The sequence below is a fragment of the Pinus tabuliformis genome, chromosome X (genome assembly GCF_031772625.1).
Source record: "Pinus tabuliformis cultivar Carrire ecotype Pingquan chromosome X, CPIR1, whole genome shotgun sequence".
Classification (NCBI taxonomy): Eukaryota; Viridiplantae; Streptophyta; class Pinopsida; order Pinales; family Pinaceae; genus Pinus; species Pinus tabuliformis.
In genome coordinates, this window is record NC_142308.1 from 1,324,514,922 (window position 1) to 1,324,540,392 (window position 25,471).

Below are 25,471 nucleotides of genomic sequence, written 5' to 3' on the forward strand. Positions count from 1 at the left end.
TTTTCATTGTCATTCTTCATTGGGATTTTCTCCCAACTCTCTATATAATAGAGACATGGGCTCTCATATTGTATCATGTAATAAGCTATTGGGTTTGAGGAAACTCTGTCATTTTGTACTTGCATACTTTATTAATACAATCAAGACTTTGGGGCTATCTGGTTGGTGTTCTCTTGGCATTATGAGGTGATGTCCTTTCATACTACTGCTATTGTGTTTAAATTATTTCCCATGTTAAATTAATATTAGTTTATGCTTGTCATCTTGCTTGGATTGATGTGTGCAAGCTATCTTGCACATATTATTGATTTAGAGTAGTATTCTAAGGATAAAATTGCCAATTCATTTTGGGAGGAATGTTTGGTTTATCTTATTCATTATATTGCTCTAATATTATGCAAACTAATACATGTTCAATTCTGTAGGAAAGAACTTTTGTATTGTGTGCAGGAATCCATCTGTGAGAGGGAAAAATCTCAATTAGATCAACTCAACCATTTTTTTCACTCCAATTTGTCCATCCAACAAAGAGCAAAAGGGATTTTTCTTAGTCTATAGCTACTTGATCATCCATTTAAAATTCAAAATACTTCTTTGATTCTAGTTCTTTCAAAGTTATATCTCCTATTCAAGAGTCATTTCTAGACCTAGGCAAGTATGGGGGTTCACTGCCATTACTTGAGCTAGAAATTTGTAAATTAAATTCTAAGTTTAGTTTTGGTTTCTTTTTCCTAATTTTACATTGACAATTAGTATTTTTTGTGTTTTTTGCAGCCTATTGGCTTGAGCATTGGGCAGCAAGGAGAAGCTTTCGAAAACTACTCACTCGAGTGTTTGCAGGACTTTTGGCTAGTGTTGAAGGTTCGATTTCCAAAGATGCCACGAGCCCTTTTGAGGCTTATTTTGGCCAAAGTTGAGTTCACTAGAGGGATGCCCATTTTCCTCTCTAAGCTGTGGGCATTTGGAGGAAACTTTCACCTTGTTTCCCTTGCATAAGTTTTGTGAAATCTTGTCATTACTTTCTCAAGAAATGAGGTCTAGCGTCCAAGTTTCAAGCAATTATTGTGAGGACTCTACTTGAAGTATACATGAGAACTTTGAAGGGCCATCTTCTCATTGTGATATTAATGAAAGATCTAACTTACTTGTGGGAGCTTGGGATTTCTCCCATGGTATCCTATCTCCCCATTTAGAGGGAGGCTTCTCTTGGGTGGATTGACATTTGCATGGTTTAAGTTTTCATACTTCATTCACTTACATGCATGTTTTAATTGGGAATTAACACAACCTCACTATCACATTTCATTAAGTTAAAGTTTGTTACAATTTCATTTGAGCTTACACTTTGGGCAATTCATCCTTCACATGCAAGCATTTTATATTCTTAACAAACTTTGATTTATTTCCATTTACCTTGGTAAATTGTTTTATGAACACTTGAATACATGCTTCATTTTTATGCTACATTGTTATCTTGAATATTGGAGCAATTTATTGTCATTGTCTATTTGAAACAAACTTTACTTTCAAGCAAATTACTTGTATCCCATGCAACACTTGTAAGCTAATTTTATTCTTCCAATTGAAGTTATAACTGCAACTTATGTTGAACACTATTTCATTTTCAAAAATTGCATTCAAAAAATTTGTGTTACCAAGAACAAGGTAGATTCTAAGAGAAATATCAAATTGTCCCAGGACATGGTCAATTCAAACAATATAAAAGAACAAACATGATTTAGAAAAACAACACATGAAGGTCTGATATCTAAATCTGAGCTGCATAAGATATCATATTCTAGAGCAACAGTATATATAGAACTTACTTGAGGTGCAGGAAAAAAAGCAAAAAGATCAAAAATGAACCAGCCTCGAAGATAATGACGAGCTATTCGTTTTGGGTCCTCCACTAACTCTCCAGCTCCAACAGTACATGAACCAGCCACCACATAAGCCAACCTAAACTGTAAAAATATAGTATTAAAGAAAGGCACAAAGTCATGTGAAATTGAATTCAAAAGATTTTACTGCAAGAAACAATGTTTAAAGTTTGTTGCAACAGCATGATTTTTATAAAAATATGAAGTTTACCAATGGTCTGTTTGAGATTAATAAAAGAACCTAAGATACTCTTCTACAATTATAAAAACATAAATTACCAGTAAAAGGCTATTAACTTATATGGAACATATGCTGACAGTAAAAACATCGTGTTCAAGTTTGAAATATAAAATCAAGCATACTTGCTAACAGTTCTTCAAGACCAATGCAAGCAACGGATTTCTTAACCCTATAGATTGCAACATCACCAGTATGGATGGAGAAAATAAGAAATCATCACCACTGATATTGATCTGGTAAGTAGGCCAACATGTGATGGCCTATGGTCCTTTTGTGGATTAAGGTATCCACCGACTATAAATCAAATTTGAAAACTATAGAATCTTGTTGATATCATTATGATTCTATAAGAGTTCACATGGGCAAAAAATTCTCTTTCACTATGCATATCAAATACCCAGTGTGAACACAGCAATGAAAAAATAACGGTTCATTTTGAAATGAATACTATAGATAGAAATATTTTATCATGCAAAGAGAGCTACTTCTAGTTTTGAATGGAAACTAGGGAAGTAATTTCCAAGATGTCAGAACTTAAATCACAAATGTTCACATAGTTGATAACTGTTGATATTGACAGCCAAAAATGCTATTAGAAAATATCGATGCAACATCAATGATAGACTAGATTTCCTGTGCAAATAACTGCAAGGATTAATATCAAACAGTGTCTGTAGACCATATAGCCAGCTAAACCTTAGGAAGCCTCACAGGATGTAAAGGAACTTAACTGTGAGGAAAGATTCTGGACCTTTCTCTGACCTTATGTGTATACCATATTACGAGAGCCTCAGGACCTACTATGAAAATTGCTAGGAACCTTGGTAGGACAATATCAATGAATTCTTGAAACGTATATATATGCCCATGCCATCTACTGCAGATATTACATTCAATAGAATATGAAAATATATATAAAATGATCAAATGTTCAAGATTTATGTCATCAGCAACAAAAAACAAAAAACAGAATGTGAAACAACAAAATGATAATACAGGCAAGAACACTTCAGGATAAGAAACACTGCCCCTCCTCCATGCAACATACCATGCATATAAGAAATCATACAGTGCAAAATATAAATGAAATTATATTATATAGAACATCCAATCTCATCATATAACATAATTTGGCTCTCATACTCCAAAATATGTCACCCACAAAAATGTAAAGTCCCAAGCACTTGGGTGCAGATTTGTGTAACTGAGGTTGGGCATTATCACTTCACCAACTTTCTCTACACTTTAAACTAAAGAAAATGGAATCTTAGCCAAGGGAGGCTTCACTATGAGTTTCTGAGCTTAGTTCATGTACTATCGAGTGAGAGTAAAGAAAGCTTAGTAACACAAGACAAAGGAAACATGGAATTTGTGGTTAGGCAGTGATGGATGAAAAAGAAACCAGTGATGTATCCATTGGACAATAGAGTCATGTGTGCAACTTTAGAGGGCAGTTATAATAAAGGATAAGGGACTATAAGCAGCCAAAATGATGTGCCCTATAATATTCCTAATTTGGTTAACAAGATATTACATGTTTTATGATGGGAAGGGACTCTATAGGGAGCTCCACAAACAAATTAATGTAGAAGTGGCGTTGTTTAAGGAAGGAAACTATGTTTTCACTCACTAAGGTTGCATGGTGGCCAGCATGCCCTGGAAGGAGTTATTCGGATGGGATGGCATCAATGTGTCGCTAGGCAGGGCATTGTATGGAGATGATGCTCTTCCTTTGATGTATGGGGCACGAGAACCACCAAGGATCAACGCAATAGTGACATTCCCACTAGCATTTGAGGAGCTATTTGGCTCGGGTTTACTAAGACAATGTAGATGTGACTCACATCATAGTGGGTTCACTAGTAGAGTGGCAGATACATTGGCACATGCGGGATAACAGATGATATTGCATGGTACGGAAACAGGCAATGGTATCCAGTGGTGCACAGTACAACATTGTGTAGAGGAGTGTAGGGATACGTGCTTACATGCAGTAGTGTATGATGTACAATGGGATCTTTGAGCATTGCCTCTAGGGAGACCTCCTGATAGGAACATCAAGCATACCATTGGGTGTAGCTTACCCAAGATCGATGAGGAGACAAATGAACATCTCTTGCTTATACCCATAGGGATCTCACACACATATTTCTCTTCCATATTGCTTACAGTCACAGAGGATTTGGTCTTTGTCCCTTGATTCTCTCATCACGAGCAGTAGGACGCGAGAGGCTTGTTATCCACAATTTGGTCAACATTCTGAGAAAGAAATGAACGAGGAAGTCAAGAGAATTTTTTAAAGATCAAAGCCATTAGCTAACATGATTATACCATTGTAAACCCAATTTTTGCAAGTTTTATTATAAATGACACTAGTATGACCATTTAATTATGTAACAACACCTAGGTAAACCTCTGATTTTTGCAAATGATTTCATCCTAGTAAGTTTTTTAACCTCCACGAATTGTGTGTGTTTGTAAACACACCCAGTGAAGCACCACCCGTATAAGACACGTGAGTACCCGTGGGTCTTGGTGTAAGAACCGAACTAATTTAAAGAGCCATTACTGAAACTGTAAAGATTGACTGAAACTGTAAAGATTGTAAAGGAGTTTTAAAGAGCCATCTATCCTGAACAGAGTATGAAACCTTATGAACCTGTTCTAAATTTATGCAAAACTTCGTATATCTAATTGATTGATTCGATGAGAAGTACTTACCTGATCTGTTGCAGATGAATATGCTTCAAAACTTCTCTAGTTCACTCCCGTTACCAAAAGACCGAAACCACCCAGCCAAACCAAGTACAACCTAGATACTCAGTCCAATATGCTTCTCAATTGATGCAAACTATTCCCCCGTGCCCAGAAACTTCAGAACAAGCAAGGCTCAATTGTTCTTGATGATAAACTCTGTGTACAAATTTTCCTCCTGTTTCTCCTCCCTCGTCTTCAGCTTCGGCCTCTCCTTATGTATTGTTCCTTGGCGGTGGTCGCTCTCTCCACCAACGAGCCCACTGCTTCCTTTCTCAGCGACACCTCTTGAATGTAACGTGAGTCTTATCTTTCTTTTAAAGATATATTGACATGTGTGTTTTTGTCTTGATTAAAGATTTTATTTGTTTAATTAAAATGTCCTAAGTTCATACATAGGAACTTTATTTTGGTTTAATTTATCCTTTTAATAATTTATTAATATACTTTATTAAAATTCTGGGATAGATAATTATATAACCTTTTTTAAGAATTCACTTAATTTTTACATCTATTTCTTTTATAACCCTTTTACTTTATACTTCTTAACTTAATATCATTGGTAATTTCTCATTAATCATGATGCATTAAGTAATATGTGTGCTGATGGGTGAATGCGACTTTTTTATTTGAAGGAGTGTCAAGACATTTAATATTTTTAGTTAATTTAGAATATAGTTACTATTGCGGTGCATGCATCGTATGCATGCTAATATTCTTGTGTTCTCTATATTAATGATGGGTCATTACATACACCCCTCCTTCAGAAAACTTAGTCCCGAAGTTAGAATTTTTATCGTATATCAATACTTATAATAGCGATTAGTACATTCTTGTTCAGATTTTGTATCGAGGTTAAATTTTTACTTAATGTGAGGGCACTATAAAATTGGTGTTTTGAATACTTTTAGGTTTATAACTTTAATGATCATGTTTTACTTCATCAGGTTCCCCAGGCTATCACAAAATCATCCTATCCTTCCTAATCTCTTCCACTCCCATCCTATCCGTCCTCTACTGGAGTATGCCATGGCGTCAACTATACTGACCTAACCATTCATAGACTCCAAGAATGATAGTGTCGGCTATACCAACCTGATCCCTAGTAGGCATCCGGCAGTCATCATCACACGTCTAAGGGAGCGTGACTCACACAGTCCTCCCATGACTCCAAGGTTCGGAGGACAAACGGTGGGCAACACCTCCACCCCTCCCAATAGAATCAGGGTCAATACCCTATCATGGAATCTCTTTGAGCCTTAAGTGTTCTGAAGTTTCTGTCATCACGTGGTCATTTTGGTAACGGATATTATCTGCAATCATAAACACTTGTCCATGCATTTATAAAATGTGCATTTAACATATTTAAAAACAAATAGCTTATGTATAATTCATACATGTAAATTACAGTATAACATACTTTGCCATATTCTATTCATGTCATTAGCTTTCATATTAAAATGTAATCATTCTTTGATTTCTATCTCATCAATTATATTGATATGCATAAATAAAACAATATTATAATATCTTAATTCTCATCAAAAGCAAAATTACTCAAATATTTAGGCTTTACTCTGATAACTATAATTCAGTAAGATCAATAACATATTCCGTCTTAGTATCCATGTACTAGTGAAATAAAACAGATAACATGTCACAAAAATTCACATTTATATATGATTATTCCAGAATGGTACTGAGTTTCTGATTTAAAGTAAAGTAAATATATATAAAACATGGTTTAAAGTTCTTCAAAATTGACAAAAGTTAGGATATTTTTGACATATGATTTTTGTATCTTCCCAAGTAGCCGATCCAGGACTATACTTGTCCCACTGGACCTTAACTTGGTCTACCAGACGATTCCTGAGCTGTCGAACCCTGAGTTCCAGTATACGTAATGGTTCGACCGATATGATTCCTTATGTCTCAAACATTCATTGATCTGTATGTTTTTGTTCCAATAACAACTAGCTGGGTTATTATCTTACTTGGTAACAAAATGCATCATGCGGATAGTCATTAGCAAAGATAGACCTCAATTCATTCCTTTTAACAATAATGTTGTTTGTTGTGCTCTTTTATATATATATTGTTTGAAATACCTAGATCAAAGCATGGTATGCAACAACATTTGGGGAACATATCTTGTACTCAACATTTCCTCTAACAATAATACACCATACATTGCTTTATGTTTAAATGGTAGTACTCTTTCAATACCTCGGCCCTATAGGTTGTATTTATGCTCATGGAACCTGTGCTCAGGTTGTATTCATCAATTATAAGGACTGCTAAATTAGGTTTGAATGTTGTCCCAACAATCATTCCTTGAAAAGCTAGTGCAAAATGTCATGCCAAAGTGATAAGCATTGCACATAAATTTCCTTTCTCTGTCCTGAAGCCCATGTCTTGTATCGAGTTCCAATGCTTTTGTTCACAACAGAAAATATGTAGCTTTATGACCTTTTCTTGCTTCTTATTTTTCCACAATATCACTTATGGCTAATTGTACTAGTTTTAATATTTGTTCTACAAATTCACTAGCTCATAGGTATTATTGTGGTATTTGGACCCTGCCATGACCTCTAAAGAGTCCAATTTGCTAGATCCTTCGTACCTTTTCATTGTACCTCTAGTGTCTATATATATATATATATAATAGGCATACAATGGCAATCTTTGCAAATGCACTGTTGTCGCAGCCTCATCTAGGGCATATGTAGTATGCATTATTACATCATTCGCACTGGTTTCATCTAGTGACAAATCCAAAACTATTCTCTTTTCCACCAACACACTGCTTTTCATAATGCTTTTGCAGGGTAAGAAATCCAAAACTCCTTGTTTTTCTACCGAAGCAGCATTTCCCTGTAATGACCCTGTGCTATGCTTCCCTGCATTATCTATGTGAATTGCTCCAACTAATGACTTTAATGTCTACTAGATTTTTGCACATCCAAGGGCGGGATTGCATCTATGTGTTGGTCGATAGGCTAACCAAGTTCGCCCATTTCTTTGCCATTCCACAACAGCCATCAGCTTCTCAGGTGGCCGAGTTGCTTTTCAGGAACGTGTTTAGGCTACATGATCTTCCCAAGACCATAGTTAGCGACAGATACAACAAATTCATGGGGCGATTTTGGCAGGAGTTGTTTCGATTAGTGGGGACCGAGCTCACACCCAGTACCAGCTATCACCCAAAAATCGATGGCCACACTGAGATTGTGAACAAATGGTTAGAGGGGTCCCTGCGCACCTTTGTGACCGGGTAGTAGCGAGCATGTGTGACGTGGTTGCATCTCAAAGTGTATTTCTATAACACATCATACCACATGTCGATAGGTATGTCCTCATTCTGTGATTTATATGGTTATGATGCTGTGACTTTTGCTGATATGGTGTTTAGAGGCAGCAGGGCCTCAGGGGCAAAGGATTGGATACAAAAGCGACGATGTCCTTGGAGATCTCAAGGATAATTTACAAACCACCCAGAACCAGCAGAAAATGTATGTAGACAAGCACAGGATCGAGAGACACTTTGAGGTTGGGGACTTGGTTTTTCTAATGCTCCAACAACACAGGTAATCCACGTTGAAGCGGAAGGGAGCTAAGAAGCTCAAGCCACACTTCTATGGGCCATACAGGGTGACTAGACGAGTTGGAGAGGTCACATATGAGTTGGAACTCCCACAAAGTAGTAAGGTGCACAACGTATTCCATGTCTCATGCCCAGAAAAGGCTTTGGGGCAACAAATGACAACTACCACGAAGTTAACACTTTTGGATGATGATGGGCATTTGGTGTTGGTGTCAGAGGCTATTTTGGAGGTGAGGGAGAGAAAGCTCAGGGACAAGACCATCTAGGAGTTTTTGGTGAAGTGGACGGACCTACTTGATGAGCATACCACTTGGGAAGGAAAACAAGTAGTTCAACATCCGTCACTACAGTTGCTTGAGGACAAATAACATCTAGGCGGGGAGGATTGTGATATTCCTACTCAGCAAATTTTTGCTAAGTACTACATTTTTTCCCAATTTTGATATTTTGGCGTATTTGACTTAGGAAAAGTGGGTTGGGAGACTCCATTAGGAAAAGTGGGTTGGGAGACTCCACTTGACATTTGTGCAAAAAGGGAGGTTTGAACTTAGGAAAAAAGAGGCAAATCAAAAGTAGGCGGGATGTGGGGGCCACTCTAGGAGGGAATTCACACCTCTTAGAGAAATTCGCACTTGTGAGGAGAGAGAGAAGAAAGGGGGACGAGTTGTGGAGCCCACATAGGGTGACGAGAGGCTCAAGGATAAATAGGAGAAGACCTCATTTTGGGACTTTTTGAGAAATTGAGAATTGAACTCTTGTACGCTTGTGCTGCTTAGCCAAGTCTACTTGTGTTGTTTAGCACACAAGATTTTCAGGTGGGAATATCACCTCCTTCTTCTATGGACTTTTGAGTGCCACTCAAGGGGGAGTCATATTCTACCATTGTAGGGCTGATCAAGGGCTAATTGCTAGGGTTTTCGTCCCATTTTCTAAGCATTTTGGGCACAAGAAGGAATTTCGCACTCCTTGCAAGAAGGGTTTGCAAGGAAAGATTTGTTCCGGGAATTTGAGGAGTTTTCTTGTGGGAATTTCACCGGAGATTGGTGGTAGTTTGCAGGCCTTGTGAAAATTCTATCACTGCAGCGACTGATTTATTTTCCTACTTATTCCACAATAAGTTATTTATGAAATTACTTCAATAAACATTAAAATAAATACTACTGCAGATATCACACCGTAATACAGAAATAAACATATGCACAACCATTAACACATTGACATAGATATTTTGGACAACAGTTCCCGGAAAAACCCAATGTGGGAAAACCGGTCCAGCAAGGGAGGATTTTATTATTCAGCAATTCTTCAGTACAACAGGGTGCCAAACTGGCTTACCCACAGAGAGAAATAATTCTCCAACACATCTCCCAATCCAAGCATCAGCCTGGTTGACCTCTGCGTGGCTCTCAAACCCTCTACGTCAACCCTTACTTGACTGTGTCAGCTCTAGGCCTCTCTGCGTCACCCACGCAGGCCCAACTAGTGACTACGCAGTCTTCTGCTGCATCTGCGTCTGACTAAAAAACCTGCGTCTGGCTTTCCTGCCTCAGCGCTGATCTCAAGTGGTTGATCCCGCCGCTCTGCTCCGTACTTGCTACCTCCTGACTGCTCACCAAACCACTGGTTCAATTTCTCAGCCAACCTTGCTCCAGAAATTGAATTGACTGGTCTCCCTTATTGTGTTCTCCAAGTGACCCTCAAACCTCCTCTTATACTTTTCTCGTTGACAAATCAACGGCCGAGATTAAGTCCCTAATCAACAACTAAGATTAGATCGGGCTTGATCCATGACTTTTGGACTATTCTAACACAATTTTATATTAATTCACATTAATATTTTATTTTCCCTAAGTTTAGACTTAGGGACTCCATTAAGAATATTAATTATTTTAATATCTCCCAAACTGTTTAGAATCTGCCCAAACCCTTTCTGGATATTGGAGATCTCATGTGCCTTAGCCTCTCCACCAATTTTCATGGCTATAGCACATCCGATGCTACCCCAAATCAACACTCCATCTTAGCGAGGATTGTGCTCTAGTAATACTCCTCACTGGGTATCACCCTGATCATCCAGCATCGGTCCCTGTGTTGATGCTATGCCTCCCTGCCCAACATCCTCTGCATTGCTGCATCCTGTACTACTGCCCATGGCTCTGCTACTGCCACTGCTGCATCTGTACGACAACTCCCTCTGCATCTATGTTGTTGTTGGTCCTTTCTCCCAACACTACATCCGCACGGCAATTCCCTTTGCATCCTTCTTGTTATCACTCCCATTTCTGCTACTGAAACGGGTTCTTTACCATCCCCATCTTTTCCCTAAAGTAGTCAAACTTTGTCCTTCCAAGGACCTTGGTGAGGATGTCCGCCACTTGTTCTCCTGTAGGAGTGTAGCTCAACTGTACAACTCCTCATTGGACACAGTCCCTGAAAAAGTGACACCGGATATCAATATGTTTCGACCTATCATGAAACATTGGATTCTCAGAGAGCTTGATGCAACTCTGATTATCGCACATGATCCTGGTCGCCTCCATATTCCTTCTAAATAGGTTCACAAGCAGTTTTCTAATCCATATGGCCTCACACGAAACTGTGCTTGCCACCATATATTCTGTCTCAGATGAGCTCAGAGCCACAGACTTCTATTTCCCATTGCACCAGGAGGTCATTCCTGATCCAATGTTGAAACAGTACCCAGAGGTACTTTTCCAATCCACTGAACTTCCTGCCCAATCTGCATCAGTAAATCCACTCAATCTGATATCCTTGCTCCTAGTGTACAAGAGTCCATAATCGATTGTTCCCTGTAAATACCTGACAACATGTTTGGCTGCTGCCCAGTGCGCCCTCTTCGGTTCCACCATGAACTGACTGAGGGTATTGACAGCGTAGCAAATGTCCGTCCTGGTATTGACCAAATACATCAGGGACCCTATGAGCTACCTATATAGAGTGAGATCAACATCCTTGTCTTCTGATGCATCAATCTTCTTCCAGTTTGTGATCATTGGCATAGCCATAGGTCTACAATCCTCCATCCCAAACTTTTTCAGGATTTTTGTAGCATACCTCCCTTGCCCAAGGAAGATTTCACCCTTCTGCTACCAAACTTCCAACCCTAGGAAGTAGTGCATTCGTCCCAAATCCTTCATATCGAATTATGTGGCTAGATTCTTCTCACAGACCCCAATGAGTCTAGATGATCCTGTTAGAAAGAGATTATCCACATACCATACTAAGATTAGTAGCTCATTCTCTACAACCAGATAGTAGAGATTCGGATCCACGTCACTCTTGACAAACCCCATCTTCTGCAAGTAGCCATCTATTCGACCATACCATGCTCTTAGTGCTTGTTTCAACCCATACAAGGCTTTCTTCAATCTACATACATGAGACTTCTTCTCATGAGTTTCAAAGCCCTCTGGTTGTTCAGTGTATACCTCCTTTTCTATTACCCCGTTCAGAAATGTTGTTTTAACATCCATCTAATGGATCTCCCATCCCATCTAGGCTACAAGAGATATCACGGTCCTAATAGATGTATACCTGGCTACCGAGGCGAAGGTCTCCTCATAGTCAATCCCTTCTTTTTGAGCATACCCCTTAGCCACAAACCTGGCCTTGTATTTCTCAACACTGTCGTCTGCAACGTATTTGATCTTGTAGATCCATCTTGAACCTACCACTGATCTATCTTGAGGCCTTGGCACCACCTCCCAGACATTGTTTACCATTATGGAGTTGTATTCCTCTACCATCGCATCTAGCCAAACCTAATGTTGAGCTGCCTCCTTGAAACTGGCAAGCTCTCCATCCTGAGCTACTAATGCCTGATATCTATCTGGTTGTTTTCGCTCCCTCTTATTGTTTCTTGGCACACTGATGAAGTCCTCTGCATCTCGCAGAATTTGACGAAGTTCCCTGCTAGTTCTTCCTCTGCCAGCAGGTGCTTCTATTCGCTCCTCCTCCTCATCCTGAGAATCTTCCTGTCCTGAGGAAGAATTCTTTACTTCTGTTGGTTGAAGAGGCTCAACCAACAGCTCCTCGAAAGGCATCTTGAGAGATCTTCTGAAAGCCCTGTCCTCCATGAACTTTACATCTCGTCGTACTACTACCTTCCTGCTCCCTGGAAGATAGATTATGTATGCCTTAGCGTTCTTGCTATATCCTACCAGATATCCCTTTTCTGCAGTCTGATCCAGCTTCTTCCTCTTTTCTTCGGGTATACGGAAATATGTTAAACTCCTAAATATCCTGAAATGACTGACTTCAGGTGTCTTCCCTGTGAAGACTTTTTCTGGAGTAATATTTCTCAGTGCCCGATGAGGAGTCCTGTTCTAAACATAGACTGTTGTATTGCATGCTTTGCCCACAAGAATTTTGGCATATCCTAAGCATACATCATGGCCCTAGCTGCTTCTACAATAGTCATATTCTTTCTTTCTGCTACCCCATTTTGATCTGGATTATATGGAGTTGTCCACTCTCTTCTAATGCCCTCCTTAGCGCAAAAATCAGTGAAGTCCTTATCGACATATTCTCCACCATTATCTGAGCGCAAAACTTTTATTTTCTTCCTAATCAGATTCTCCACCAGAGCTTTTAACTCCTTGAATCAACAAAAAACCTCATCCTTGGTTTTTAGAAAAATAAATAAATAAATAAAAAATAAAATAAATAAAATAAAATCCAAGTTTTCCTTGAGTGGTCATCAATGAAGGTAAGGAAATGCTCGGCACCACTGAGAGCTTTGACGGACATAGGTCCGCAGATATCAGATTGTATTAATCCTAGTACACTCTTGGCCCTATGTTTGCTCCTAGGAAATGCTGCCTTGGCATACTTTCCTAGAGCACATCCTCTGCATACATCATCTCGTTTCGTACTTACATCCAGAACTCCTGTTACAGTGCTCCTGAGAATTCTCAAAGCTCCATGGTGCAAGTGACCCATTCTTCTGTGCCATAGTTCATTCAAGTCCTTGTCTCCATGACTTGCTATTAGTGCCATTGGTGATTCTAGTTGCAATCTATACAACCGATTACTTTTGATCCCGATCTGCACATTCTTTTTCCAGCTTGGGTGTTTGACGTATACCTTCTCCTTGATGAAGTAGACGTCATAGCCCTTGCCTTGTAGTTGCAACACGGAAAGTAAGTTCATCCCCAATCTTGGTACATGCAGCACATTTGTAGCATGGAACCATTCTCCCAATTTTGTTTGAAAAACTATGGTACCCTTCCCTACTAGAGTACACTTTGCCTTGTTCCCCATGGTGATCTAAAAGTTCATCTTCTCTTCTCGATATTCTGAGAAACATTCCCTGATTCCCGTCATATGCCACTAAGCTCCACTGTCTATATACCATACTTCTGATGATGCAGCATTAGTCATACACGCCACTTCTTCTTTCAGCCTGGAAGCCAACATAGAGAAATCGAAATCTCTTTCTCTTGTGCAATCTTCTGAAAATCTGTGTGAGTCCCCTAACGTGGATGCCTCTGCATCGTGGTCTCAACCCATATCTGGTTTTCCCTTTCTTTCTCTAATTACTCGCTCTGATACCATGTGAAAATTCTATCACTGCAGCAACTGATTTATTTTCCTACTTATTCCACAATAAGTTATTTATGAAATTACTTCAATAAACATTAAAATAAATACTGTTGCAGATATCACACTGTAATACAGAAGCAAACATATGCCCAAGCATTAACACATTGACACAAATATTTTGCACAACAGTCCTCGAAAAAAACCCAATGTGGGAAAATCGGTGCAGCAAGGGATGATTTTATTATTCAGCAATTCTTTAGTACAACAGGGTGCCAAACTGGCTTACCCACAGAGAGAAATAATTCTCCAGCATTTCTCCCAATCCCAGTGTCAACGCGGCTGACCTTTGCATGGCTCTCAAACACTTTGCGTCATTCCTTGCTTGACTGTGTCAGCCCTGGACCTCTCTACGTCACCCACGCATGCCCAGCTAGTGACTATGCAGTCATCTGTTGCCTCTGCGTCTACATGGAAAGCCCTGCGTCTGCCTTTTCTGCCTCAGTGCTGATCTCCAATGGTTGATCCCGCCTCTTTGCTCTGTACTTGCTGCCACCTGACTGCTCACCAGACCACTGGTTCAATTTCTCAGCCAACCCCGCTCCAAAAATTGAACTGACTGGTCTCCCTCAATGTGTTCTCCAAGTGACCCTCAAGCCTCCTCTTATATTTTTCTTATTGACAAATCAACGGCCGAGATTAAGTCCCTAATCAACAGCTAAGATTAGGTCTGGCTTGATCCATGACTTTTGGACTATTCTAACACAGTTTTATATTAATTCACATTAGTATTTTATTTTCTCTAAGTTTAGACTTAGGGACTCCATTAAAAATATTAATTATTTAAATATCTCCCAAACTGTTTAGAATTTGCCCAAACCCTTTCTGGGAATTGGAGATCTCATGTGCCTTAGCCTCTCCACCAATTTTCACGGCTAGAGCACATCTGATGCTACCCCAAATCAACAAGCCTGAATTGGAGGGATTTCGGAGAGCGTTATTGAGCATCTTTGTGGCCTACGTAGGGCTAGGGATAGTTAATTCCTTGGGAGTTGGGAGGCTAGATAGGCCATCAATTTCAGTGGGGAAATTTGCCTAACAGCAAAGGCTAATCACTTGTAAAATTTCCAATTGTTAGAGAGGAGTTTCCAACACATTTTCAACAATAGCATCGGGTGGGGGCATAGAGCCATGTAGCCAAGGAATTCACACTTTTTAGGGCTTGCTAGGCAAGTCAGAACTGCACCACAAGCTTTCTGGGTTTTGTAGGAGTTATCATGGGGGAGCTCATGGCTAAATTTGCAGAATTTTTGGAGCTGAAATGAGGGCAGAAAGAGCAGTTCACCTACAGCAACAGTTGTGAGCATTTTTTGGGTTAGCGCAATCTTTGGAGAGGAGTACATTCAACAGTTGGGCTTCACTATCTCAACCTGGGTTTTTCCTTGCTTGTTGTACCAAGCCCAAGTTCATTTATTCCCACTCATTTGTACTCCATTCTACATCAATAATAAAATGGCTCAGCTTTTGGAGATTATTTTGGGTGTAAACAGATATTTCCTGTATGTGTGTTTGTTTATGGTTGCATGTCTTTGATTTGCTTTGTTTATCACTGAATATTTCCTATTAGGAATATTAAAGATGGTGGTTTGTCATTCCATCCACCTAGGTTCAAGTCTCCTGCGACATGGTCCGTCATAGTAAGGTTGAAAGGATAGGCATCCCATTGGAGTCTGAGATCCCGACTCTAGTTTCTAGTGGTCTCCAGAAATCTCGGTCCTAGGTTGAATTATGAGTTTCTAATATATGTGGCTTGCGGGCTATTGCATATATCTGGGGAAGTTGTTAGTTCCCCATCTAAAAAAAACAATAGCATTAAGGTTATTCATCCTAAGATTGGTAAGGGTTGTTCACACTCAATTTTGCGCTTGTTCAAGGGTTTATCCTTTAAGTAATTAAGTGTTTTGGTTGTTGGTCTACATTGTCTTTGTAGTAGTAAAACATTTTTAGATGAGAAATTGTTCAAACTAACTCCTATACCACACCACCCAACGGTATTTTATGGTGGAGGATTTGTGTTGTGTAGGAAAGCCTCCCATGGATTTTTAGCAATTAACCTAAAGAGTGGGGACTCATGCCAAGGTGATAGTAAACACTTGTCCTGTGTGGTGTTTCCCTAGCATCTTGCTAGACCTTTGTAAGACTGCTAATTCGGACAGTAACAAGGCTGAATCATAGTAATAGGTTCTATGGCCAGGGACTTAACCAGAAGAGTTAATTACACTCGAGGGTCATGGAATGAGAACTTGTAAACAATACCAAAAAAAATTAAAATGCTTTTAATACAAAAGCAAATAGCTATACTTTAGCCTTAAACAATAAGTAATTTCCCATTATGAAATTGTAAATCCATTGCAGCTACTGGAAATTATTATTCTAACTCAAAAATTGATTATGTAGTTTATCTGCTACGGCAAATAACGAATAAAATCACAGCGCAATTTTCACCATAAAAATATTGCGGAAAATAAAATACTGGAAACTGAGAAATTCTAGCGTACACAATAATTTCGACAGTTATTTTTGGACAATTGTCCTTGGAAAAACCCAACTTGGGAAAATCGGTGCAACAAATGAGGGTTTTATTATTAATATTCAACAACAATTCCAACTACAATAATTTAGATGCCCAGCTAGCAATCTAGTCTGAGGAAAATACTAGCAAAAATATCATGAGAATTTTCTCTCGCCCCATGACTATTTTTTGCCTCCAAAATAGCTTCCCCAACCTCTCCGCTGAGCTCCCTACATCACCCTCTGTGCAGAGCTTACAATGGCCCTCTAAAGATTTCGACCTTCCTTCCTTCGACTCTTCCGGGAACTGGAAATCTTCCTCCCGGAATGCTATTGCTCTCCTCTTCCACCTGCTACTCACCCTCTGGCTCTATCTTCTCTGCTAAGTTGCTGCTATTGAGAAAATCGAACTGCCTGGGCAACTGAGTATCTGCACTGGATGATCTCCATCACCACATCAACTTCCTTTTATAATCCATTGTTGGAGCACCAACGGCCAAGATTAAAACTTAATCAATGTCTAGGATCATTTCTGAATCAAACCATGTGAGTTTCTATATGATTCACACCTTATCTCAGTTAACACTGATTAATTAACCATATTCCTTAAGTTTAGACTTAGGCAATATTTAAAAAATCGATTAATAATCTAATTGAGACACTTCTAGGCGGAATTTCTAGAAACGATTTCTGGGTTTTGGAGATCTCATGTATTCTAGCCTCTACACCAAATTTCGTGGCTAGAATTGTAGAACACATCCAATGCTACAAAAATTAACACTCCCTCTTAGCGAGGAATGTGTTTTAGTGCTACTACGCACCTCATAGTAGCACCCTATCTTTGCATTATCTCCTGTAATGTTGTTGATGTCTGGCCATACTGCCCACCAACCACTGCGCAACTTTGATTTATGTTGCATCTGTGCTGCTGCTGACACTGCCATACTGTTGTCAACACTGCATCGGCACTACAACTCCCTCTCATCTATTGTTGTAGCAACTGCAACATCTACAACTAAAAATCATCCAAAATAGTTTGTCCCTGCTACTGAAACGGGTTCTCCACCATACCATTTTGTTCTCTGAAATAGACGAACTTAGCTCCCTAGAGCTTTCGTGAGTATATCTGCAACCTGCTCTTATGTGGGAACATATTGTAGTTGGACTACTCCTCATTGTAGACAATCTCTGATGAAATGACACTAAATATTGATGTGCTTCAACCTGTCATGAAACACTGGATTCTCAGAGAGCTTTATGCAACTCTAATTATCACAATAGACATTGGTCGCCTCCATCCTTTGCCTGAATAAGCTTACTAGAAGCTTCTGAAACCATATAGCTTCGCACGTAGCTGTGGTGGCTACCATATACTCTTGTTCTGCAGAGTTCAATGCTACTGACTTCTACTTCCCGCTACACCAAGAAACCATCCCTGATCCAACACTGAAGCAATACCCGAAGGTACTTTTCTTGTCCATTGAACTCCATGCCCAATTTGCATCTGTGTATCCACAAAATCTGGCGTCATCCTCTCGAGTATATTTCAAACCATACTCGACTGTGCAACGAATATACCTCAGAATATGCCTTGTTGCAGCCCAATGTACCCTTTTCGGTTCTACCGTGAACTGACTAAGGGTATTGACTGCGAAGCAGATATCTGGCCTACATGAGAGACCCAATGAGTTGTCTATACAAGGTGGGGTCGACATCCTTGTCATCTGATGCGTCTATCTTCTTCTATTTGGTAATCATGGGCATAGACATGGGTCTACAATCCTGCATTCTGAGCCTTTTCAAAATACTTGTAGTGTATCTTTCTTTCCCAAGGAATATCTCCCCATCCTTTTGCCACACTTCCAATCCTAGGAAATAGTGCATCAACCCCAAATCCTTCATGTCAAATTCTGCTGCCATCTTGCAGTCCTCTATGAGCACTGATGATCCTATCAAAAAGAGATCATCCACATACAAAACTAGGATGAGTGGCTCATCCTCTACCATCAAATAGTATAGCTTGGGTTCTGCCTCACTCTTAACGAACCCCATCTACTGCAAGTAGGTGTCAATTCTACCATACCATGCCGTGGGATTCTGCTTGAGTCTGTATAGAGATTTCTTCAATTTGCACACATGCATTCGCCTCTCATGAGTCCTGTTGTCGCGCGGAGTGACACGACAACGCTCAGACCGGGGGCTGTCACTCTGATCCCCGGTCTCTCCGTTTAAGCCTGTCTCCCGCGGCTAAGGGGGGTAGTCCCTGTGAGATGATGAGACCAACTGGCGACCAGTTGGTTGGGAGACACGAGATACGATATAAAAAGGACTCGATGGATTTGATTAATTGAGCAGACCAGTGCCTTAAGAGATTGATGTAGAAACGATTACTTTTTAAATGATATAGAAACATGGACCATGAACAGCAACCATCTATCATCAGCTAAATCACATGACCAAAACGATATCCAGCAATTGAAAACTTCGAAAAGATGAATGCTTAAAACCACCACGAGAATCGTAAATTATTAACCAGATATCATATTTCGTATCTCAAACTTGAAAATTTAGCATCTCAGCATAAAACATACAACGCGAAAGCTCCTGAGACTGGCAAAAATAATTTCCCACAAATTTTTTTTTAATCTTTTTTCAATTTTTTATTTTTTTTTATTTTCAATATTAGAAATCTAAAAATTTAAAATTCTAAAACTAAATTAATTTTAAAACTAAACTATATAAAAAATATAAAACAAAACCTAAACCTTTTTATTTTTATTTTTTATATTATAAAAATCAAAAAAGGAAAAAATCTAAAACTAAATTCTAACCATTAAAAATAAAACTAAAATATATTTTTTCATTTTTTATATTTTTTTTTTTATTTTTATTTTTTTTTTACAAATTTTAAAATCCTAAAAATTAAAACTAAAAATAAAGTAACTATTAAAATCTAAAAAAAAATAAATTATGTGAATATACAAACCTAAACTATAATCTAAAAAAAAACCTAAATCAAAATCTAAAAAACTAAAAACGTAACTATGTAAAACACATTAAAATCTACAAAATTACGCTAGGCTATCAAAATACTCAAACCAAATACAAGTCGAATACGCTTTCATGTTGAATCGAAACGTGAACCCAAAACTATGCTAACGTATGCTGTAACATATGAGAAACCACAACGCATCAAATCGAATAACCAAAGCGTAAGCCAAAAAATTGAGTTCACTGGTCCGCACATATAACTCACGCAGACAGAAAAGAAAAACGACGCAACTGATCGGGAAAGGGAGCAGAGGAAACCTAGCCGTCGGAAAACAAAAAACGCATTACCATTATATCAATACACATTAGCTGATCATTACGATATCCATTAGCAGAAATCGAAAGCGAGTTAAGGGCTCTCGACAGGCAGAGATTCAACTCGTTTCAGAACTTACCTCATTTGATTTTTTTTTTCGATGCCTGGCCCGATGTAAATATGGTGGCGAAATTTTCAACGGACCTGTGTATACTGGCCCTGGACGCGTTTTCCCCTGCTGCCGGCGTGAATGTATGGTCGATTTTCTGCGTGATGGCCGCTGTTTCGTTTGGAGGATTTCACGCTGGTCGTGGTGACAGTCATATCCAATCTTCACTGCAAGCTGGCTCAGAACTGAGTGTTTCGATTTGGCTTTGATTCGCTGGCTGAGCAGCTTTAGTTTGCTGATCAGACGGATTGAATACATTCTCTTTTATCCAGCTAGTGTGCTGATGCATGAAATATTGTCCATCACAGTTTTAGCACATGCTTTCACAACCTCAGATCAGAAGTACGTGAACCTGCAAAACCCTAGTCAGATATTCAGAAGAAACCCTAATGAAAACTGCAAAAAAAACTTGAAACCCTAGATCAGCTAATTAATTTACAGATTTTTTGGCCCCTGAAATGCCAAATTTGACAATAATTGCAGTAATGTTTTCAATCACTGTGAACAGAAAGAAAATCTCTCAATGTAAAACAGAAAAGAAACTTTGAATGATTAACCCAGGGAACAATCAGCTGGGCTCTGCACAGAAAAACCAGTGGGAGTCGGCTGGTTCAGCCTAGAACTTCCCCAAACGCCCACAATTTCCTTCAGAAAGGTTTTCCTGCACATCTCAAGCAACCATCAGCAAAGAGAGAGAGAATGCTGCTAGATCTCAGGAAATAATGGAGATACCTGCCATTATTTCAGAAACTCTAGCAGCCCTCAAACCCTAGCAGGTGAACAAGATACCTGTGCTCACACTACTCTAAAAACAAGCTATGATTAATGGCTGAAAACTGAAATATGCAGAAAATTAAAGATCTCACAGCAATTCCAGAGAGTAACACCAACACGATTTGGACCCCAAAGTCTTTTTATTAAACAGAAAATCAGATTACAAGAGAGCTTTTCAGTACAGACTCACAGATCAGATAAAACTCTAAATGACCCCTAGCACCCTACTTAAAGGAAATGTCTCCAACGGCTAGTTCGAGTGATCCATGCAGAAATGATCTCGACCGTTGATGAGAATCAAGACATCTCTTGATCTCATCCGTCGATTTATTCACTTAAAATATTATTATTTTATTAGTTAGGGTTTTTTGCTTTACTTTTTTAATTTTTTATTACTTTTTATTATTTTATTATTTTTATTCATTTTTTAATTTTTTAATTTATTTTAAAATGGATCATCGAACTAAGCCTTCAGAAACATCACCTAGGACCTAGGACTTAGGACTCATGAGGGGATTTAAAACATTTTTCGACCCTCAGGACACATTACATCATGACTTTTACAATTTACATCTTAAGGGAGAAAAACCCCTTTAATACAGACCCTCACAAAACACCCAGCTCTGCGACACAACGATAATCTAGCAGATTAACACACTAGGATTCTCCTAAAGTTCTAATGACAAAATCCATCCCGGCTTTGGGGTCAGGTTTGAAGGAAAACTCTGCCGATCCGTGGATCGGTGAGACGAAAAACCTTCCGGGACGTAGATTATCATCAGAAAGTTAGGTCCACCTAGGCCAATTACACATACACGACTCATGTCTGCTAAGATTATTTACAATTCATACATGCAGACTGGGGTTACAATCAAAAAATGATCAAGTTGCTGATGATGGCAGGATGGCACGGACACATCGATCGGGTGCTGCCCCTGTCTGTCAAGAAAAAAGGGGGGTGCACTGCATGGGTAGTTGACCAGTAGAGGTCAACATCTGGCTCTACTTGGGGACACGCTGCTGCTTGCAGGAATGTGAGAATCCAGAATCTGCATCCATACAACACAAAAATAAGTAGCGTCCATCCAAAAATCAGCATATACATTAAGCACATAAAAGCTCTTCATTTATTAACTATCTAATAACATGAAAAGTAAATCTAATCCTAAAACAGAAATGAAACGCTGAAAAGACGAGGAGAAGAGTTAGAAATACAATACAAAAAATGCCCCACGGCATCAGATGTGTTCAATGTAGTGCATACTGAGCATTTGCCTGCTTTCAGGCAAATCTGTGGGCTGCTTGTCGGATGTGCCATGTCCAATTTTGCATATGGTAGGACTTTTTCCTATCCGAAAATCAAGCTGCTCACGGCCGTCTGATGTATCAAATCTTCGTCTCATCTTCTTTCTCTTACGCTTTTTCTTTCTGGCAGGTTGAATTACTGATGATCTGGTACTTTCTGTTTCAAAACTATCAGATGAAGTGTGTAAGATATGCATGCTAAGTCTTTTTGTGTCTTGCATCTGATTTTTATCGTTTTTAAGCTTATCTGGATCACCTTCAATCAACCATCTTTCAATTGAACCAATGACCTCCTCATAATAAGATGGAGCTTGTTGCAACAAATGAGAAGGCTCCTGATCTATTGATGTCACCTGGTTTCTCTCATTTTCCAATTGCTGAAACCTTTGAACTTGTATTTTATATGCATCTATCTGACTAGAGTGTTCAACCTTTATAGCACTAATTTGTCTGGCATGGTGTTCTTGCATATCTTTTATTACTTTAACATTTCCTTCCTTTATGTTCATCAAGCAATGCTGTATGGAATTTATTTCTTCTCTGTGATTCGCTTGCATGTCAGCCAACTGATTATTATGATTGAATGTCATGATAGTCATTTCCTCATCCATAGTGAATAACTTATTTTGCATAGAGTCAATTTCCCTATCATGATCAGTTTTCATGGTCACCATATTTTCCTCTAAGACTGACATCTTGCTTTGTATGCTTCTAATTTCTATTTCACATTTAGTTTTTATGGCCTCAATTTCCTTAGCATGCTGATTTTGCGTGACCTCAATCTCCCTATTACGTTTTTCCAGATGGGTGCATAAAGTTTTGACATCATTGACGTAATTAGTTTGATTGCTTTCCATATTTTTCACCAGCATCATTAAATCTTGTATTATTTGCTTTTGCTCCTCCTTTTCATTGTTATGAACTTGATCTGCAATATTTCCGGTGGATGACACATTCTGACATGAAGAGTCGTCTTGGGATCTTTCACCATCCGTTGGACCTCTTATTAAACTATTTTTATTCTGTCGCACAATTTTAGAGGCAGAAGGCAAGCTGTTTGGATAACCATATCTATCTTCAAAAGCATTTACAATGTCATTTAAAGAAGTAAAAGAATCCTTAGGAAAATTGTTAAACCAATTCAAAGCATCATCTTTTAAAGAAAGGACAAATAGACGCATTTTGATATCACCATGACTAAACTGAGGGGGTCTGCAATATATGATCATGATGCGAATAAACAAGTCTAGATGCCTTTTAGCAGCGATTGGATCACCATCTGAAAAAATAGGTAATTCAGGAATGGCCTCCTCCGGAAGATCATGGAGACGGTGAGTAAAACGACATGGTTTAAATGAATAATCCATGATGAACGATAAGGGATCAGATGGATGATAGAACTAGCTCTGCTCAAGAAAATCAAAAGATGAAAGAAGTGGAGTCGCCACTTGAACAATAAAACTGATTCTAAGATCCAAGAAGTAATCAACAAACAGATATGCGGGAGGCTTCTTGTCTGGGAAAAAATAAGAAAATGGAGTCGCCACCCAAACAAGAAACACACCGAAGATATGCTGATGATATGGCGAAAAATAAGGCAATAAAAGATCCAAATGATAACCTTAAAGGTCGAATCTGCCAGCTCAAATGAGAGATGAGAAAGATGAGAAGATGAATGAAAAGTCGTTTGAAAACACCGAGAAAAAGTATCCCCGGCAACGGCGCCAAAAAATGTTGTCGCGCGGATTGACACGACAACGCTCAGACCGGGGGCTGTCACTCTGATCCCCGGTCTCTCCGTTTAAGCCTGTCTCCCTACGGCTAAGGGGGGTAGTCCCTGTGAGATGATGAGACCAACTGGCGACCAGTTGGTTGGAAGACACGAGATACGATATAAAAAGGACTCGATGGATTTGATTAATTAAGCAGACCAGTGCCTTAAGAGATTGATGTAGAAACGATTACTTTTTAAATGATATAGAAACATGGACCATGAACAGCAACCATCTATCATCAGCCAAATCACATGACCAAAACGATATCCAACAATTGAAAACTTCGAAAAGATGAATGTTTAAAACCACCACGAGAATCGTAAATTATTAACCAGATATCATATTTCGTATCTCAAACTTGAAATTTTAGCATCTCAGCATAAAACATACAACGCGAAAGCTCCTGAGACTGGCAAAAATAATTTCCCACAATTTTTTTTTTAATCTTTTTTCAATTTTTTATTTTTTTTTATTTTCAATATTAGAAATCTAAAAATTTAAAATTCAAAAACTAAATTAATTTTAAAACTAAACTATATAAAAAATATAAAACAAAACCTAAACCTTTTTATTTTTTATTTTTTATATTATAAAAATCAAAAAAGGAAAAAATCTAAAACTAAATTCTAACCATTAAAAATAAAACTAAAATATATTTTTTCATTTTTTATATTTTTATTTTTTTTTTACAAATTTTAAAATCCTAAAAATTAAAACTAAAAATAAAGTAACTATTAAAATCTAAAAAAAAATAAATTATGTGAATATACAAACCTAAACTATAATCTAAAAAAAAAACTAAATCAAAATCTAAAAAACTAAAAACGTAACTATGTAAAACACATTAAAATCTACAAAATTACGCTAGGCTATCAAAATACTCAAACCAAATACAAGTCGAATACGCTTTCATGTTGAATCGAAACGTGAACCCAAAACTATGCTAACGTATGCTGTAACATATGAGAAACCACAACGCATCAAATCGAATAACCAAAGCGTAAGCCAAAAAATTGAGTTCACTGGTCCGCACATATAACTCACGCAGACAAAAAAGAAAAACGACGCAACTGATCGGGAAAGGGAGTAGAGGAAACCTAGCCGTCGGAAAACAAAAAACGCATTACCATTATATCAATACACATTAGCTGATCATTACGATATCCATCAGCAGAAATCGAAAGCGAGTTAAGGGCTCTCGACAGGCAGAGATTCAACTCGTTTCAGAACTTACCTCATTTGATTTTTTTTTTTCGATGCCTGGCCCGATGTAAATATGGTGGCGAAATTTTCAACGGACCTGTGTATACTGGCCCTGGACGCGTTTTCCCCTGCTGTCGGCGTGAATGTATGGTCGATTTTCTGCGTGATGGCCGTTGTTTCGTTTGGAGGATTTCACGTTGGTGGTGGTGACAGTCATATCCAATCTTCACTGCAAGCTGGCTCAGAACTGAGTGTTTCGATTTGGCTTTGATTCGCTGGCTGAGCAGCTTTAGTTTGCTGATCAGACGGATTGAATACGTTCTCTT

The 25,471-nt window shown here is 38.6% G+C and overlaps 1 protein-coding gene across 4 annotated transcripts in view; it reads right to left on the minus strand.

Annotated features, from left to right (window-relative positions):
* Positions 1 to 25,471, minus strand: part of LOC149144964 (putative cyclic nucleotide-gated ion channel 20, chloroplastic) — a 550,668-nt gene that overhangs the window by 337,777 nt on the left and 187,420 nt on the right. For all 4 annotated transcript variants that reach the window (XM_089450166.1, XM_089450165.1, XM_089450163.1 and 1 more), the window contains exon 6: positions 1,827 to 1,964. In XM_089450166.1, coding sequence (XP_089306292.1) covers positions 1,827 to 1,964 — 138 coding nt within the window. The remainder of the gene's footprint in view (positions 1 to 1,826; positions 1,965 to 25,471) is intronic.